The sequence below is a fragment of the Pholcus phalangioides genome, unplaced genomic scaffold (assembly GCF_987345545.1).
Source record: "Pholcus phalangioides strain wild (caught in Gottingen) unplaced genomic scaffold, Ppha-v1.0 ptg000039l_1, whole genome shotgun sequence".
Taxonomy (NCBI): domain Eukaryota; kingdom Metazoa; phylum Arthropoda; class Arachnida; order Araneae; family Pholcidae; genus Pholcus; species Pholcus phalangioides.
The window spans coordinates 21,226,019-21,246,712 of NW_028301625.1; the positions used below are offsets into that span (position 1 = coordinate 21,226,019).

The following is a 20,694-nucleotide window of genomic DNA, read 5'->3' on the forward strand; positions in this document are numbered from 1 at the left end:
TGTCACAAATAAATGGGGGCTTTTTACATAATGCTGACTTGATGCCTTATTTGTAAGTCATAAAATTAAGATATGAAGAGACTATTCTTCAGGGATGGCTCGTAATGAATGCATGCGCCCCCCAAGAGAATTTCCAGGCATCGGTTTGATTCCCTAAGTTATCTGAATGTTAATTTAATGCGTCTAAAAGCTGATATATATCCCATGGGTTTTATTATTGTCCGATTGAAAAAATATTCAGAAGCAAAATGTTGTTTCCATTTGGAGGAGAATAATTTAGAAGAGATTTTACTAAATGGCAAGTTCTCAGTTCATATTTTCGGTGCTCGAGGAGCAATGCCGAAAACGAGAGTGTTCTGTAAGTAAGGATGCAGCAGTGGAGAGGTAAAGAAAAGTCCCATGCAGTTTGTTGTGTCTTCCCTGGCACTAGACTCTGTGCCTCAGTGATGGTAACTAGTAATAAATTTCCAATATCCGTGCAAAAAATTGGCTAAAATTGATCCACAAAAAAATTTTCTTGACATTTGCAGAAATTTTGAGTTCATCAAACAAAAAAAAATTATTATTCTTTTCATTATAGATGCAGTTTAATAATTTACTTAGCATACTTGACTACATATTTTCACCAATAGCTGCCAGCACATTTTCCAAAAAGTGTATTCAAAAGAAAAATTTTCCTTGAATAAATATCAATAAGGTGATAAAAAGTGACAAAAAAGTAATAATTCATTAATTCAAAAAACACAAAAAATGATTTAATTTGCACACAAGGACAAGATTTTATTAAATAACAAAAATTTGTTGTAAGAATAGGTACCTTTGTTGCTGACAGGTGACGCTAAAAATAAAACTTCTTTTTACAGCATCATCTGTAGATAATAACTGTAACTATTGTGGCTATGAAATTTGCAATTTTTTGAATATTAAAAAAATTCCTGCTTTTTTTGTGAGAAAATGTTAGGATATCACCCATGTATGTAATGAATGTTACAAAAATATGTCAGTTTTTTAGACGAATATTATTAAATGTTTAAAAAATTTATTCAAAGGGTTGTTCCACTTTTTGCATATGAAAGATATAGTTGTGAGAATTTGAATAGAAATTGATTTATTCCCTCTTTGCATATGCAAAAAAATTGAACATAATGTGCAATAAATAGGTTGTACTTATATTTATTTTTTCATAGTTGTAAAGGATAAACCAATGTGTCTCATTTGCAATGAAATCCCGGCAGTCTTCAAAGTAGAGAACACATCCCGCCGCTTCATTTCCAAGCACAGAAATTTCAATTATGAATAAATCACAGGATATATCCGGCCCACCAAAATTTTTCTTTTTGTTTATTGTCCTCCTCCTTAAACAGTTTGCCCAACACTGGGTAAAGACAATTTTTTTTCTTTGCTACTTTTTCCGACTTATCATTCCTTCGACTGTGTTGTTTTTGTGTTTTCTCTGGATGAGCCTTCATTTTGTAATTATTTGTGAACAAAATCCATTCTCGGTTCTTTTCAATCCTTTACACGTATATGCATTACACAACTCACACACTAGCACCAACTTGTCTTTCCCCTTCACATACCACCCTGATGATTTGTAAGTTGCCAGACAGCCTGCGAAGACTGGGCAGCAATGTGGAAATGTTCAATTCTGGTCGTGCCAGTTTTTTTGGTAATTAGTATCCACAGTGTATGTTTTGAGCAAGGTGTGTTATAACTGAAGTAAATATATATATAAATGAATAGGACAAAAAACCTAAAACACAAAACCGTATGTTATATCCACAGTGTGTGTTTTAACCAGTGTGTTACTCAATGTGTATATCAGAGCTGATGAACTGGCTGCATGCATTGCAGAGAAGTCCGAGACATGTCCAGAACCTTCCAGAATGCTGATCGGAATTTCATGCGCATTGGATGTGAGACCTGCATTACAGCTCTTGGTTGTATTTTGAACACCTTTTTTAACCTCTGTTATTTGTTGAAATGCATATTCACTTACGTGGTGTGTTTTCTGTGTATGTTACTGTATCATTTCCGACTTTGCATTGCTATGTCATCCCAAGTCATTTGGGTGTCTCCTACCCTTCCTAAAAGTTTTTTAAACCTGACACTGAGACACCCTGCATAAATTCAGCATCATGTGGAAAAAATTGTAATCGGGCATACTGTACTGTGTGTGACTGGTTACTTCTATACTGACAGGTTGAGGGTGAATTTTTTTATTTAATTTTGACAGACGTATTGAAAATAAAATTTTGATACAGAAATGATCAAGTTAAATAGAATAAAGAAATTAAAAAAAACGTTTGTGGGAGTCAACTACTGGTATTTTAGAATGAAATTTTGTTTTGGGCCCCCCCCCCCCCCAAGAACATTCAACTACGAGCCACCACTGCTATTCTTCCTTATGATTCGTTTGCGTGTCTTATCGATCCTGAATATTAGGGTGAAAGATTAACTTCTGAGCAGGAATTGTGGCAAATTATAGTAAGCAGTGTGATTTTTGTTTAACTGTAAGTACAAAACTTCAGTCATACCATTCAAATTTAAATTTTTATGTAGGATTATGGTGGGAAAGAATGCAGGTCTATCATTTTAGGGGGGTCAGGAGGGCGCTTGTTCCCTGGCCATGAAAAATACACTAGATATGGTATATATATACATACATACATTGGGTGCATGCTCTTTCCCAGAAAAAGTTGAAAGGACGGACCTGAAAGATTGTGTTAAATATCTGAAATTCTCTTATCAATTTCTTAGCAATAAAAGTAATTTGAAGTTCATACGTAAATGAAGGACTTTCTACTTATGTATTAAAACCTTTCAAAATTGATACTATATAAACATTGTAGTTGATAAAATCCTCTTGTAACAGCAATAAATTAGGCTTAAGTAATTTTTTAGAAATCACGTTCTCCCATTTCTTCCATATTTAGTGGAAGAAACATATTTCTTCCTGCTGTTTTATCTGGTTTTTTTTTTCCAACTCGGAAGAAGCTTCCTAATCATGGCAGCAACATACCCAGCAAACTTTGTAGATCTATTGAAATGTGCCTTTAATACAAATACAATACAAGGCCACAACAGGCAAAATACCCAACAAGGTTGCTGAGAAAAAGATGCCCATAACAAGCATGGATGTCATATATTACTAAAATATAGCAACCCAATTAGAAATGCAATAAAAAAGTTATAAACAATATATATATACATGACAAAATATACAATGCCCATAATGTATTTATGGTTATTTTAAATATATATGGATAGCTTCTCATTTTACCCTAACATGTTTATTGTATTTCTTTTTAAACATGTCAATTGTGTCCGAATTTACTACCCCCGGGGATAAGCTATTCCATTTATTAACAACCCTATTAGAGAAAAATTCCCTGCGCCACCATAACCTAGAATTGTCTCTTACCAATGATACTGGTGTCCCCTTGTAAAAACAGTTGATTGATGTCGAATTAAAAGATCGTGGTCCATCCCATTGAAAATTTTGAACACTTCAATCATATCTCCTCGACACCTGCATTCATCTAATGTAAACATATTCAAAAGCTGAGGTCTCCCCTCATAACTCAAGCCCTGTGTGCCAATAAGGACACTCGTAGCTCTTCTCTGCACCCCTTCAACTGAGTCTATGTCCCTCTGTAGGTATGGTCACCAAAACTTTACAGCCTACTCCAGTCCAGGACGAACTAAGCCTTAGAAAAGCGGAAGAATGACTTTAGGAGAACGTGGAGATACCTTTTTGAAAATAAAACCAAGCATTCTATTCGCTTTTTTAACCACCGCTGAACAATGTTCAGAAAACCTGTGCCACTTGTCAATGAGAGAGAATGCCCAAATCAGTCACCCTAGTTGCATCCGGGATAGTGACACCATTCAATTTGTTTGAGAAACGTGGGTTGTTCAAGCCAAAATGAGCGACCATGCACTTGTCAACGCTAAACTTCATGCTTTATTCATTTGCCCATGTTCCAATCTTGTTCAATTGGGTCTGAAGCAATTTCCTATTGCTTTGATTCCCAACTATCCCCATTAGCTTCACGTCATCTGCAAATTTACTAACAATCCCATCGATACCCTGATTGAGTTTATCGATAAAAAGTGAAAATAGTATAGGGCCCAGGACACTTCCTTGAGGAACTCCACTAGTGACGCCTGTTCAATCAGAGACTTCCCCATTCACCATAACCCATTGTGATCCATCCATAGCTGCCAAGTCTCCCGAATTTTAGCTTCATCGCTTAAACTCCCGAATTTTTACGAAAATCACAAAAAATCCCTAATTGTCCCTAAAAATTCCCTATTTCATTAAAAAAATCCCTGCTTATGAAAACAATTACAACATCCCTAAGAAATTTCTTGTGGGGCATGAAGCCTCTTTTTTTCCCCCTTTCGAAATGACGTCACACGTCGTAAATGGGGAAATTCCCTTTTTAAGGAAGTTTTACAAACCCTCTGATGGTAACAAGAAAGTTGTTTGTCTTATCGCGCAGGGAAATAGCTTAGCAGCCAATAGTCCTGGATAATAATTGAAGATTATAGTGAAGCGCATATGGTCAAAATTTCTTTTGTTGAAGTTACGTTCATGCGATATAACAAAACATGAATACTGATAAGCAAAAACATATTTAATCAATTTTAAAGGAAATTCCGATTTTAAAGGAAATTCCGATGAATTTCCTTTCATCAAACGTTTCAGAAAAGCGCAGACTTTTCCTCTTTCTACAAGTTGTGTTACGGACATAAACATCGGTCGTGGAAAGACTGCCATCATCACTCGTGAAATGAAAAAAAAACAAAAACGTCAAGCAAGTGTCACAAAAAGTCAGTGTTCTTTAAAAATTGACACTTTTTCCCTTCATTTTCCGATGATTTTGGGGTCATTCGCGCAGAATGTTTGTTCACAGCGTTTCTGATTGAACACAATATTTATTTTTACATCATTGAAGTTTTTTCCTCAAATTTTTCACTTGTTTTTCGCGTAGGAATTTTATTTTCAAGGGTTTAACTTCCATGTGTGTAAAATCCCTATTCTAATTTGACTTCAGTTTTTAAGTAGGGATTTTATTCCCTATGCTTTAACTTGTATGTTTGGAAAATCCCTATTGTATTTGGAAAAATCCCTATTGTATTTATTAGGGAGTGGTTTTAGCATAAAATACGGGTTTGCGCTAAAATCTCCCAAATTTTCATTTTCAAAAGTTGGCAGCTATGTCCATCTCTCAACCACGATTCTATCCTGAATTTTACCATGAGAGTACCCGTGAGAGTTTACCATGTTGGACCCGATCAAATGCCTTCAGGAAATCCAGGTAGACAACATCTACATTTTTGCCTTTACTCAAAGCCTTAGTCACGTGATCATAGAAGCAAAGGAGGTTAGTTACACATGACTTCCCATCCCTGAACCCATGCTGATTATCTGACAATACATTATTTTCATCCATCCACTTCAATTGCCTTTTGATAATATCCAAAATTTTTGAGAGGGAGCTCGTCAAACTCACTGGATGATAATTGGACACAGCCTCTCTACTACCCTTTTTAAATATCGGAACAGCATTAGCAAGTTTCCAATCCCTTGGGACGATACCCTCAGCAACACTACTCCTGCAAATTTGTGCAACTGGCCCCAACAATTCATTAGAACATTCCCTGAAGTCCCCTGGCTTTGCTTGAGCATACATTTTTTAGAAGATTTAGGACCTCCACATCTTCCACTTGAATATTGAATATCGTTGAGGATTTTATTACTCCATGCAACACCCATACATTGGATATCGTATTCTCTATTAGAAACCAATGTCAAAAAATTTAAAGCACTACGCATACCTACACATTGCTCTCCACCCTAGACCCTCCTGTTGAGAGGGAGCCTACTGTCCCCTTATATTCATTATTGGTGTATCTAAAAAATAATTTTGGGTTGGAGCCAATGTTGTCTGCCAACCTAGACCCACCTTCCTTTTTACTATCCCTTATCGCTTTCTTCAACGTCTTTCTTTTATCAGTAAAGAATGACAGATCACCTCGTCCAATTTTATACTCTCTGAATGCTCTTTTCAAGATAAAGGTTACACACGCTATCTGTGAACCATAGGGGTCGCGATGTACAAACATGCTTTTTTCAAACAAAGGGAATAACGTTGTGCAAAACAGACGATAGGTTTGTACTAAATTCTTCCCATTGACTTACCACCCGACTGATTCCAACCGGTCTTTGAAAACTTCCGCTAACCTTCCTCTTTAAACATCAAAGTTAATTTTCCAAAAACAAGGAACCAGTCTTTTATCAACCTCACCCGAAGAAAACCTACAGAAAAAACTGACAACATGATGATCACTGGAAGAAAACTTATCCCCCACCGAAACATGTTCAACAAGATCCTCAGAACTAGTGAGAACTAAATCCAAAATAGCAGTATCCCTAGTGGCTTCTGATACATGCTGATGCAAAATATTATCGAGCACCAACTTAAAGTCCCTTTCATATTAATTTCTAGCTGAAAGATTCTCCCAATCTATACCTGTGTAATTGAAATTCCCTAATATTACAACCATCTTACACTTACATATGTAGGAAATATTGTCATGAAGTTTGGTGATGTAGTTTGGACCCCTATTCGGTGGATTGTAACAAACCCCAACAAAAAGTTTGATGTCTTTTGTTTTCGTGCTCAACCCATATAGTTTCAATATCACTTCTCTGCACGTTACACTCTCTAGCCTTCAAACATGATTTCACGTATAACAACATTCCACCCCCTTTTCTATTCTATCTATTTCTTAAAAAAGTATTGTGTCCTGAGATGTGTAAGATTCATCCCCATTGTTTGCTCAAGATTCTGTAATGGCTATAAGATCCAGGCCCTCCACAACTATCATTGTTTCTAAAAAAACTTTCTTATTACCCAAGCTCCTGCATTTATTAGTACTCATTTTAATTTGCTATTTAGTGTCAATCGAGAAGCCATCCAAGTCAGAGGTGGGTAATTTCCCGCTACTATTGTTGTGATTATCATTAACTAACCCGCATTCCCGACTGTGTGGTCTGGGAGTAAAAACCTGACCTAAGCCTATCACCCCTTAGCCTATTTAAGCATCCCTTAAAGTTCTGCAGAACTCAAAAGGATTTTCTCGTCTTTTGCATTCATTCATTCTAAGCTGAGAAACGACTATAGCATACAACTGATTAAAACTTTTGTTTCTCAATGTTGCATTGCAGTGAGGAAAATGAGGATTTTGTTAATAATTTTCTGATATTTTGTAATTATTATTTATAATAACCTGTTTTCCAATAATCTTTAAAAGAAGGTGAAATTTTCATTTTAAAATAGTATGGGAGAGATCAGGGCCGGTAATAAATGAATAATGTTTAATTGTTTTGTTACTTGAAAAAGTTGAAGATAATTTTGTCAATCAGATTGAAATTAGTTTAATGGATTTTAAACATTCAATGATATTTCTCCAGGTGTAATGAAAAGCTTCAGCTAGGTATGGGACCTTGGTTATAAGACTCTATTAGAGGTGTTAAAATGTATTTGCCATATCTTACATTGTAGTGCAGATGATGAATACGGAAGGAAGACTAGTTTCTTCCGCTTGGAAGAAGCAGGGTCAGCAGTTTTTTCCAAGCAGAAGAAAGTGTTCAACTCTTCAAAAGACTGATGCAGTTATTAATTTGTATATATAATTAAATTAGTGAAATTAAATTAATGTTATAAAAAATATACATTTGCTATATCTAAAGCATAAATTCCAACTTATATGATAAATTATTTAAGGAAAAATAGTTTCTTCCATGGTTTTTCTCACTTCGGAAGAAACTGTCCAGCCCTACTTGTATATGACTGTGACTTGGTTCCATGTCTAATAAAAAAATACCAATGAAATAGATTGCAATTTGCAAATAACAATTAAGATGTGAAATCATGAAATTCTATAAAAGATGAGAGAGTATGATTAAATTTAATATTATTAACTGGTTGTATGATTTGGTTTCATTAGGCTTATGCAGAGGATCTGTGAGCCATACTGAGAAGTCAAGAGCTTTGAATTTACCTGCCTCCTTGTATGAAATTTCATCTTCTAAGTCTCACAAAAAACCAGGAAACATTTATGAAAACGTCAATATAAAAATGGATAGTGGGCAGAGAAAAGTTGTTCTTGCAAGTACAATTGATAGTACAGGACAAAATAGTAATCGAAGCAGCCTTTCTGTGATGAGCCCATTCGATGAAAAAGCTGAATGGGCAGAAATTGCTGATATAATGGCATCTTTTGGAGGTGGAATAACTAGAGAATCTATATTTGCTGAGAATATGGAATCCAATTTCACACAGCATTTTCGAGCTGGTAAGTACATACCAATCTTTGAGGAACTAAATAAATGAATATAGGTCTATCTCTTTTTGATGCATTAACCAAATATCTATGATTAAATGCAATTACTTCATGGTTATCAATGTTGAGCTTGGCTGTTATATGAGATATAATGCAGATCTTAACGGCAACAAATTTTTGAAAGTTTAGCTTACACGTTAAAAACTACAGCAAGCCTCACTTAAAAGAGCCGATATTTAGCAACTCTGGATTTAGTGAGGAAATTGATATATTCTGTGCAGTACAATGTTAATTGTATTGCTTTTGGTGGGAATTTTTTCTGTATATCTCAGATTGGGTGGCACAGAGTTTAGATACCCTTCAGAGAGTCGCCAAATGTGGTGGTGGTTACGTTTGTTTATTTTCTCTGTGCTTGCCTAGTGAAATATTAATAATGGCGTCGTTATAATAGTAACAATTATACTAATGTGATAGCAAAATAACAGCAGTTTTTCTGGTTTAATCCAAATGTGGTTCAGTTGCATCAAGTTGACAATAATAACAGCTCACAAAGCTGGGTCCTGCTATCATTTATAGATTCACAATTATTCCAACACATTTGCTACTGCATTTTTGTATTCATTTTTTATTTATATTCAGGGGTGAGGGGTTGTGACAAAGTAAAAGTGAAATCACATCTATGGTTGTAGCTGTAGCAATTTTACTATGTTCCCTCTTTTGTCTCATTTGCATATTCACCTGCAGGTATGTTAGCTATTTGATGAAATGTTTTCTGTATTATTGCATTGTTGAACTTTGTGTCATTTCACTTTTATTGTGCGATAGCTGCATATATTCTGTTCTCAGTCACATTTCAGCACAGATTTTTTTTTTCCATTGTTCTTGGTGGTGAACTGCTTCTGTTGGGCAGAGACCTCGTAATGTCTTCAAACCGTACAGAATTTTTTTTTTTCAAATATTTTTTTTATTATTATTGGTGAATTTGAATTTGTAATTTTTTTTTTAAAATTCAGTAGTACCAGTGAACTATCCAAGGATGCACGTGTGGATTATTTTGATTTATGATGTGTATTAAAGCATGTGTGGATGCTCTAAGGATTATTTCGATTTCTAATGTGGTTTATTAGTGTGCTGTTGAAAAAGGAGGATAAAAAAAAACTGGGAGCAGTAAAAAAAATTTTTTTTATTTCCCTACATTATGTGTCTGGTTGCAACTTGAGGTCTTGACACCCATAAGGGTGATTAAACTCCATTGCCATCAGGTGCAGATCCAAGGTGATGTGTTGGGGGGGGGGGTGCGATTTTTTACATTGAAGTGTCAATCGGTGAGGCCCAACCTAGTGTCCGCAGGTGCCAAAGGTACGTAAAATATGAAAATTGATATTAAAAAGAAATTATTCAGAATTAAAGTAATTTAAAAGTAAAATTAATTAAACATTAATATTAATTAAAAATTTAAGGTAGTTGGAAATTAAAACTAAATTAAAATTTATATTTATAAAAATTATATTTTTTCAATAAGCAACATACTTATTTAAAAAATTGTTTGCAGAGAGCAACTGGTGTTACAATTAATGAATAAGCTGTTTTTAACAATAAATTTTAACATTTTTGCCGGCTACCCTTGCAAAAAAAATACTGTACAAAAAAAAGTTGCTCAGGGGCAATGCAGAACCTGCCTTGGGGAAATGGAACTTTTTCTTAATTGATTAAAAAAAATTCCAAATTTTTTCTTGTGAATTTTTTTTTTAACAACAACTTGGTCTTCACGTATTCCCAAGGGATCAGCCTGATCCATCCAGGGAATTTGTTAGTGTTAGTAGACATCCATGCCTGAACCGGGATTTGAACCCAGACCTGAAAGTGAGAAGCTAGTTCCCTAACCACTCAACTGCAAGGTATCGAGTCTTGCCAGAGGGGACTCATAGATAGATGGACTCATGATCGAGTCTATGAGTGCCGGAGGGGACTCATCCAGAGATCGGGAGAATCTCTGGATTTCTGGATTGGGGCTGTTCAAGTATTGCGTAAGCAAATTTTTAGCCAATTTTGACCCTCCCCCCCCCCCTTGCCAGCAAAATTTCATCAGCTCTGCCCCTCTGAAGCCTAACGCATATTGGTGGGATCAGAGACATACACAAAGGGGCATAGGGGGCTCATGCCCTTTCACCTGTTCAAAAATTTATTTTTTAATGCAAAAAAATATTTTTTTAATTGAAATTTCTGAAGAAAATACCTTTATGTTATTATAATCAATTTCTGTTAATTTCAATGTTATTTGAAGTGTGAAGGCTATGAACTCAAAATTTATCTTTCATAAATTCATTGTGTCTCACCCTCTAGGCCATATAATGATAAATCGCGTAAAGGCCCTTTACCCGTGGAACAAATATGGCCCTGGGGGTTATCTGATGAGCGGCCTGCCCTCCTCAAACCTAATTTTGTAAAAATGAACTAAGCTGCACATTTACAGATCACTTAAGTGTCCCATGGTACAATTCCAGAACATTTTAAGCAGCTGGTGGCACATTTGCAGATCACTTAAATGACTCGGGACGCAGTTCCAGAACACTTAAGCAATCTGTGACACATTTAGAGATCCCTTGAGTGACACATGACGTAGTTTTAGAGCACTTAAGTGGCCCCCCAGTGCAGTTCTACATCACTCAAGTTACCCGTGGCACATTCTCAGATTATTTAAGTGATCTGCGGCATATAATTACGGATCACTTGAGTGATGCGTGGCACAGTTCCAGAGCACTTAAGCGGCCTGGACACATTTCCAGATTGCTTGGATCCGTGAAGCATTTAGAGATCACTAAAGTGGCTGTGTAGGGCACTTATCAATGGGGGGGGGGAAGTTGCTTCAAGTGCCCACAAACTAGGAAAAGGTTTTTCTCGTTTTTGGGCACCAAATAAGATGCATTAAGAATATTTCATATCTTCATAAAGGGTGGTTGATGACGTATTATCCAAACCCCCCTCCCCTTTGTCATCAAAAGTCAGCGAATGGGAAACCCCTTCCCCCCATCAATGATGACGTAATACTTGAACCGCCCTTTCCAAAAGTTGACACGTCTGTATGAATAAAATAAGGATCTCGGTCAACCAGAGAAAATGAATTCTGAGCTGACTCAGATACCAGAAACCTTGTTTAATAGAGATGATCCTTGAATATTTAAATGGAAAAAATTTATTCAAAGTCCTGACCATGGCCTCCACATCCTAGAGCAGGGCCCCTAGGCTTCATGGGGCCCCTTTATAGTTAATTTATAGCTTGAAAAAAATGATAAGAATCATCCCCGGCCGCAGGACTAGAGTCCTGTCAGCCCCGCCCTTGAGGAGCCATGACCTTGATGCACAAGAACAAAGCAGTTATCAAATAAATATATACTACGCAAACACAATGACAGCCCCTTACCCAAAACAGGTCATACTGAGCTTGCGAAAATGTATGTGACCGCTCAATTACTGTACTGAATCACAGTTACTCATTACTATTATTTTTTGTATTTAACATTTTATAGAAAATCTTAAATAATTGCATGGCTGTATTATTCAATAGTCCTAAGCATATCAGCTATCAATGTCATATATGTTATACTTGCTATAATCACTTAATTTCTGAAATTTGATTTCTTTTTTCTTTTTTTTGAAAATATACTCCTTGCTAAATGAAGCCCACTATCTAACAAATCTGTAATCATGCAGGATCAAGATTTTTTTGTGTTCAATAAAATGTAGTGAAGATGAAGTTTATTGCATTCATCCTATTTGATGGATAATATTCCTATTTAGAAAAAATAAAATAAAATCGAACCCCGTTAAGATTGAAGGCGAAAAAATGCAAAAATATTTCATCCTAACCAAATTTCATATCAACTGACAAAATAGAGATTTGATTATGCTTAATTCAAAGACTATTTAATTACAACATATATAGAAAACTGAAGGAATGAAGAGATATCAGTGTTTCAGGGAAGGAAAATTCATCTCTGCCCTCACGGGGACATCAACCCCTGTCTCTCGTTTGCCTCACGAGTGCTCTACCAACTAAGCTGTGAAGATAGAACTCTTCCCCCTTGGAGCATATGCATGTGCTGGATGGCTCTATGCAATGGATGACTGCAACATTCTGCTAATGGCTCTTAAATGACAGTGCCACCAGATGGCAATATACATGTAGAAAGAAGTCTGTCGTTAATACAACAGATATGGAAAACTGAATGAATGAAGAGATATTGTTATTTCAGAGAAGGAAAATTCATCTCTGCCCTCAGGAGACCTCTTTCAATATCTGTTGTATTAACAATGAAGAGTGATGTCTTTCTACATATACCTAGTGGCCCTGATGTCATTGGCGAGTTATTAGCAGAAGTTTGTCACTGTCCATTGCACAGAGCCATTCAGCATATGTATCTGCTCCAAAGGGGGAGAATTCTATATGTCTTCATAACTTAGTTGGTAGAGCACTTGTCCGGCAAACGAGAGACCGGGGTTTGTGTCCCAGTGAGGGGGGGGGGGATAAATTTTCCTTTCCTGAAACACTGATATCTCTTCATTCATCCAGTTTTCCGTAACTGTTGTATTAACAGGGGAGAGTGGTGTCTTACTACAAATATTTAATTAGTATTATTAACAGAGAAGTACATGGGGGGGCCTTAAGCTTGGTAACTGAAAATTTTATATTGGAATCGATTCCTTGCAATTTGTCACCCCTCAATCTTTCCCCCCCCCCATCAAAGGGTGAATGTATGTATGCCCCCAAGTATTAAAAGAGATGGTGTCTTTTAATGATGTTCAACTGTAATAGTTACATACTGTTGTTCGTAATCAATGTTGATTTTTTTTTCACTTTCAATTATAATAAGAATTACAGTAAAACCTCTCTTTTGCAGAGGTGGGACAAAAAATGTTGTTGTCCGTAGAAGAGTGGTGACCATTAATCTGGGGTTTGAAATGCATACATTAATTATACAAGGGGAAATTATATTATTTGGCCATAAAATAGGGGTGACCGCATATGAGAGGGGTGTCCATTAAGTGGGGTTTTACTGTATTTCACAACACCATACAGACATATAACATTTGTTTTTTTTTACATGAGCCTCATAATTTCTATAAAGTTGATGCTAATTGAATTTATATAATGTGCTCTTAAAAATGGATGATGAATTATATTTATCAGTATTTAGTTTTTTACAATTTTCCATACCTATCTTTATAATGATGCTAATATAAATTTCTTCTTTAGATTCTTCAGGTCAGGTTGATAGTTCGTTCACAGATGTTGGGCAATGGTTAGCAAGTCACGGGTTATCTCAATATGAGAATTTATTAGTTATTCATGGATTTGATGACATTAATTTTCTGGTAATTCATTACCATTCATTTGAAAAAAAGATTATAGAAAATGTTTATGAGACTAGTTTTTTATCACTTTTTTTGCGATATAGAATGGTTGTAATTAAACTGTCTCTAGAGCTCTCGTGCTAGCCGTAGAGTGAAACTTCTATAGGTAGATTTATAGTAGAACTTGGTTTTTCAAACTTTTACAAGCTCTCCTTGTGTTTTATATCTAATTTTAAATTAAATCTAAAATTTCTTGTTTAATTCAAACTTTTTTCAAATTTTTTAGATAATTCGAAGATGGGGGAAAATCATGATTTTTTTATCGGAAAATTTAGTTTTGAAAAATTCTACAAAAAGCCCCAGACATAGCTTTTCTTGATCAAGTTGTTGAACAACAAAAGTTTAAAGACTAACAAAAGTTTGTGAAAATTCTGTTTCCCTCTACTCTTTTTTTTTTTGATAATTTAAAAAAATGTTCATTTTAACATTGTTCAGGTGGTGCATCAAGATTTCAACCTTCAAGGTGCAACATTGAAAATCTGAATTTTTTTTGTTGTCAGAGTACGGAAAATTCAGATTGTAATACTTTAATTAAAGTATATTTCCTTGATAGCATAAGAATGATGAGCAAAATTAGAGAAACAGTTTCATAACGAATGATCATGAACGGTTTCCATAAATCAGGCTTTGAACGTGGTCAAGAAATTTTGCAGTGTTGCTGATTCCAGAACAGTGGAATAACGTAGCAGTTAAGATAATTATTATAATTATGAATTATTAAGATTTGGAAAAATGTTTTTGAACTGATAAAATTTTAGTAATTGATAAATATTATCCTATGTGAATGTTGATGATTGAGTTGCAATTTGTAGTCATTTTACAGAGCCCGGATCGATGAATTGGATAATTCAGACTTTTTCCCAGTGACTTTGGACTTCCACTTAACCAAGTTTGACTGTTCATATCTCACTTTGACTATTGGTTAATAAATAAATATGCCAGACTTTTGCTTTTTTTCCCTTCCTCTACCCTGCACAACTGAGTTTCAATCACAGCGCCACAGCCTTTGCTATACAAAATCCAAGAGGTGCAATTAAAGTCTCTTTGATGTACCAACAATCCGTGGGTCCTTCCAAGTTTGAAATTTTGACGAGTGCCTGTTTATATTGAAATTAAATATGTGATATTCGTACACATTGGGGAAATTTATGCTAACCTCTCAAGGTCAACACATCATGTGGATGTAGTTGCAACTTAACGATGCCCAAGGAGCATAAAAAAGTATTGTTAGACATTATTTACTGTGATAGATCCAATATATTAATTCTATGGGAAACATTGTCAGAACCTAATATCTTTATATAAGTGATTATCATTGCAGTGATTTGTGTGCCAGGATTTCCTGCTTATGATCTGAAGATGTTAATTTCACTACCTTGCGAAAAAATGTATAATCTGCAGCAATGTATTATTCTCATATGCAGATTTTGTACAATAATGAAATACTAGGGAATGGAAGTTGCTGATCACGTTTTGTAGGGAAAATGCTTATTTTTCTATTCCTATCTAGGCCTTATACCCAATCTATACATCTTTGAAAACACTATTGTTAAAATTTTTATTTTTTAAGTATTTCTCTCATTTGCCCTTTCAGTAAAAAAACAGCTGCACATAATAGGCTGTAGCATTATACTCTGCGCCAAAAAATTTTGACTTTTTAATCTGCAAATTATACACAGGAAAATATGTTAATATAAATTAAATGAAATTGATAAACATTTTATTTAAGTTAATTTAGTTTTTGAGATTTAAAAAAATTATAAGAGATTTTTATCTTTAGAATTGTTTTTTATGGCTTGCATTCATATTTTGCATATATAGCTAAAAATATTTACAAATTTTATGTAATCTTTATGTGATGATTGTTTAGGGTGGGAATATTATAGAAGAACAAGACTTGGAAGAAATTGGAATTGAAAATGCTGATCATCGAAGCAGGATATGCTCAGCAGCTGAGAAGTTACCTTCCGTAAAGCAGATGAACAGATCGAAAACTTCTCTTCCAAGTACTGTCAATGAATGGCTGTCTTCTATTAATCTACAAGAATATTGTGAAACATTTGCAAATAATAATATCACAGACATGGACAGAGCCTTGAAGCTGTGGGAAGTTGAGCTTAATACTGTAAGTTAGATCAGTTAAATTTTTTTAATTTAAACACCTTGCAATTTTTTCATGCATATCTTCTATGTAGCTATTTCTGCAAAAGTGTTTTTGGATGTTAGTACATAATTAAGTTTTGATAAAGTCTAAAATGTTTCATTTTAAATTACAAAATATATTTATTCTGTTACGGGTAGGTCCTGAAAGTAACAAAAATAGGTCATAGAAGAAGAATTTTAGCATCATTAGGCGACAAACACTTTGAAAGGTTTCATGGTTCTGCAGATCTAGATCTGTCTAAACTGGTAAGTAACAATTAAATTGATTTTAAAATGATCCTCATTTTTTCCTAGTGAATACAAAAATTTAGTTTTATTCAGATTTGAATTTTATGTTGCCTAATTTAAATAGGTTGGATCACTATTGTAACTTGAACTATATAAGTAATTTAAGCCACAAAATAGCCAAATCAGACTGCATGGATGTAAGATTGACTGATGCAGTCAGTTTTCTATTTTTTATTTGAATTAATCTATTTCAAACTGCACATAAATGGTATAGATTTCATGAATATTGATCAGACTCAAATTTCTTATAAATTTCTCACATGAGCTGCAGTAAAGTTTGTACATTCTTTGTTGAGAGGATTTAATCAGTGATATAGTTTCATCATAATTGGGAGAAGAGAATGACAAAAAATGTAATTTTCAGTGAAGCGTGAAGACATGACATTTCAGGCATGTGCACATGCATGATAACTAAATGGCATAATGAATTTGAATGTATTAGTGGATATAAAAGTTTTCTGTTGCAGTGAAAATGTGTGAAATATGTCAATTCATTTCTTTCCTATTGAAAATGAGCATATGTGTTGATAGAAAATGAATAGCGCTTATTAAATTTTTGTTCATGATTTTTGAACCTGACAGTTTTTCTTGAGCTTGAAATACGCATAACTCTATCATAAATACTTTAAGGCCATATATATATATACACACACACAGCACTGCATTGATTTGTTAGAAATTCACCAGAGGAATGTATGATGTAGTAGTGTCTGTATTGAATCATTCATTCATATGTGTGTGTACACCATTCATTACTTATGACATTTTTGTTTTTTGTTTTTAGAACCAAGATTTATCAGAATTGGGTGTTGATGACTCTGCAACAAACCAAGATTTTGAAACGAAATCAGCCTCAAATGAACCTTTAGAAACTTGCAATGGCTCTTCAAAAAAAATTTTAAGAATAAGACCACCAACTCAGCTGATGAGTGATGCTAGGTCACCTAATCAACCAACATTAGTGGAACCTCAATGGCGACATCATCCTGATGATCTCATTTATAGCAGTTGTAATTATATTGCAAAGGTACTACAATGCAGCTCATTCCACGAACATGGGTGAAAAACTAATCTGTGAATTAACTCACACACATTCACTGACATGATTCATTTCACAGATCCATATTATGAATGTTATGGTAGAAGTTGCTAAACCCCCTAATAGCCATAACTTTTTTTTTTTGTAAAGAAAGGGTTTTTTTCTCCAGATTTACAGTAGACACGTATAGAAAAGAATCTTCTGGGAGAGATCGGTTTTACAAAATTTCTGTACTTGCCAGTGTTAAAATAAGGAACTTTGAAGGATACAATATCTCATTAGTGTCAAAATACAATGCATCAGGGGGCCAGGTTTGGGTTTTGGCCGGAAGTCTCCAACTCTTGGAATTTTACAGTGGTTCTTGAACGATGTGTTTCAAACATGTATATCCCCCTTTATAATAGTTTGCCACTCCCGTAACCCTTTAAGCGGATTAAAAAATTTTCCTGATTTGCATTATAACTGCCACATTAGAAATCACTAAACCTTCTAGAAATTTTCATCTATTTTCAAGAAGAATTCTTTTCTGATTGCGAGCTGATAAATGCTCCCCCAACACAAAATAATAATAAAAAAACAAGGAAAGGAGGGAAACTATTGTTTTCTGTATTTATATATATATATATGCTGTACGCAATACATATCTACACAATAATACTATACTGTACACAATACTACCACCTCGAAGAAAAAGAAAAACATCTCTCTCCCCCTTTTGTTATCAGACTTTGAATAATAGCTGACTCTGCCCACTAGCAGTTTATTGATAGGACGAGGTGGGAGTAAAACATGTTATCTGGAGAAAAAAACTTTCAACGGTATGTGGGCTCTGGGTTGCCGTTTTGAGAGTTTTAAGAACCCAAGATATCTTGGGGTTGCAGCTGTAAGGATTAATGCTCTTAGCTATATGAAGAAAACAAGTGCAGTGCTGGCTATTATTGGTAGTCTCTTATATTAGTGGTTTTTAAAAGGTTGCCGCAGGATGTATTTTTAGAATAAAGTATAAATTTCAATGAAAACAAACAGCTGAGGGGTAAAGCCTGTATTTTTGGTTCCCACTGTGTTTGACCAAGGAAGTACTTGGGGTATGTGTTGGATAGAAAACACTGCTCTATGTTCATTGCACTCCTGTGTTATTAACAGTATTACTATACTTACAATTTCAGAACTTTTGAGAAATTCCTGCCTCGGTAGTAAAGGAAATAGTAAAAAATTATAAATACAATGAAAACTGAAAAATTTCTCATAGTGGAGGTACCTTAACATGATCCATTTTAACTTTTTCAGACATGGTAGCCCAGAACGAAACGTTTTGTTTGGTCCCATGATGAATACATGGTTTTTACATTTCTGGTTCAATTAAGCATCACAAGACAATCCAAATTCAAAACATTACTTTATTTTAGAAACTTAGTTTGAATTATTTTCACCACAAGTCACATTGTCAGTATCTGTCTAATGTCAGCTCATCAGTTCCTGTATCAACTGTTCCTTTACCTTTCTTTCAGTGGTACTCCTATTACACCAAACACCAACACTTGCTATATTACAATTTACTGCGATTATTGTGAGATGGGTTGGAAATGAAGGCACTATCTATTGGTGGTCACCACAAGTTCGTTAGGGAAAATATCTTAGCTATATCCTTCCTCGTGTTTGAACCTGGGACCGTGATGGCAACTTTCATGGTGGTAGACGAGCATCTTACCACCAATCCACTCGGGCGTTTCCTTTACCTCTTGGAGCCTTATAGGATGAAGTGGCCTCAAGTGGAATTTCTAAGTGGAGGGTCAAAGGTGGAGGGCTACCACATGGCTCAGAGCTCTTGACTCCCCAGGTGGAGTCACAAAACAACCAGCAAGTGGTGAAGTGAAAGAGACTGAGTGTGATTGAGATGATATCGCTTCTACTATATATGCAGCCGGCTACTAGAAAAACTACCAATGACTGCTGACTGTATGCCATATTTGCATATCCTACAGATTTCCCTTGCCATCCCAGTACCACCAGATGGCCATAACAACCATGAAGCCATGTTGTTTTAGCATAATTAGTCAACTTGGCATCTCTCGGCAACAATGATTACCTGTCGTACCAAATAGCCGTATGGCATTTCGTCTGATGATTTCAGACTGACACCAGATGACCTGACTTATATCAAGGCTCCTATTTTTTGGTAAAATGTCATACTTTTGTTCTACTTTTTCTACTTTTTTACCAAATCCTATTAAAAAAATTTGGGCAATTGATTTTTATTGAGGAGAGAATCATTCACATTTTGTCAAATAATACAAATTTAGTAGATTTCAATTAATGATTCAAAATTATGGTGCACGTTTTATACGTGAAACAACAGTTTGCATAACAAAGCAGTTGGACACATAGACCTATTCTAGGTTTGGTGATTCTGATGCTATCCAATAGCATTCGATATTGTCTTCTGTGTTTTTAGGGTATGCAGAGGCATAAACAATATTTACAATGCTCACCAAAGACCTAGGCTCCCCATTCACTATGTATACTTTGCATATTTTGGAACTTCTTAAAGTTCCAAAATATGCATATAATGATCTTGTTACACAATATTTTCGGTTCACCTTACTTTTTATTTTTCAGAAATCCCATTGCCTGAAATGTAATCTCTTTCTAACTTGCTTTTTTATTTTCTTTCAGTATTTAGGGTCAACTCTGGTGAAAGAACTAAAAGGTATGGAATCAACAAAGAAGTCCATCCAGAAATTTCGTTCAAGTAGCCGAGACCTTGGAAAGATACCAAATATAATTTTGTCAATATCGTATTCAGGTGTAAAGTTCATCGATGCTGAATCACAAGTAATTCTTTGATACTTTAAGCTTCAGTGTCACCCAATTTTATAGATAAACTGAAAGCGATCCAGTATTTCTAGAAGCTTAAGCATGAAATAAATGTGTCTCCAGAATTTTAATTCACTTGAAATGATTTTTAATGATTTTTTTAACTTGTAATTTGAAAAATAACTTTATAGCAAAACAATGAAACTGTTCCATGTAGAAGTACTGCTTAAATCTACTTTATAATCATGTACTTGCATTTTATGCACGGTGCATAGCTAGCAGCATGTAATGGAACTTACTGGCGAACTGTTGATCCTAGAGGCATACTTCCAATTAGGAAAAGTATCCCAATAACATGTGGATCTCAGATAAGTCATTCATATTGCAAGGGGTTGTATTGTAATTATCAAAATAAAAAATTTAACGTTTTATACTGACACCTTGTGCTCAAAAACCCAATTAGAAAGTAGTTGCCCAGTCTCCCCTGAGGCTAAGAAGGAAAAAAAATTCCATGTTTTTAAATGCAATATTCATTGAGATATTTGATAAAAAAAAGGAGAAAAAACAGGATTAAATGGGGTAAAACACATTTTATCTGTAGTTTAATAGCAGTTTAATGG

At 34.8% G+C, this 20,694-nt stretch overlaps 1 protein-coding gene across 2 annotated transcripts in view; it reads left to right on the plus strand.

Moving 5' to 3' along the window:
• The window catches only part of LOC149065682 (ankyrin repeat and sterile alpha motif domain-containing protein 1B-like), a 66,013-nt gene that overhangs the window by 36,520 nt on the left and 8,799 nt on the right, over nt 1-20,694 (plus strand). For both annotated transcript variants that reach the window (XM_089253927.1, XM_089253928.1), the window contains exons 13-18: nt 8,023-8,370; nt 13,613-13,731; nt 15,641-15,895; nt 16,072-16,179; nt 17,006-17,248; nt 19,934-20,092. In XM_089253927.1, coding sequence (XP_089110053.1) covers nt 8,023-8,370; nt 13,613-13,731; nt 15,641-15,895; nt 16,072-16,179; nt 17,006-17,248; nt 19,934-20,092 — 1,232 coding nt within the window. The remainder of the gene's footprint in view (nt 1-8,022; nt 8,371-13,612; nt 13,732-15,640; nt 15,896-16,071; nt 16,180-17,005; nt 17,249-19,933; nt 20,093-20,694) is intronic.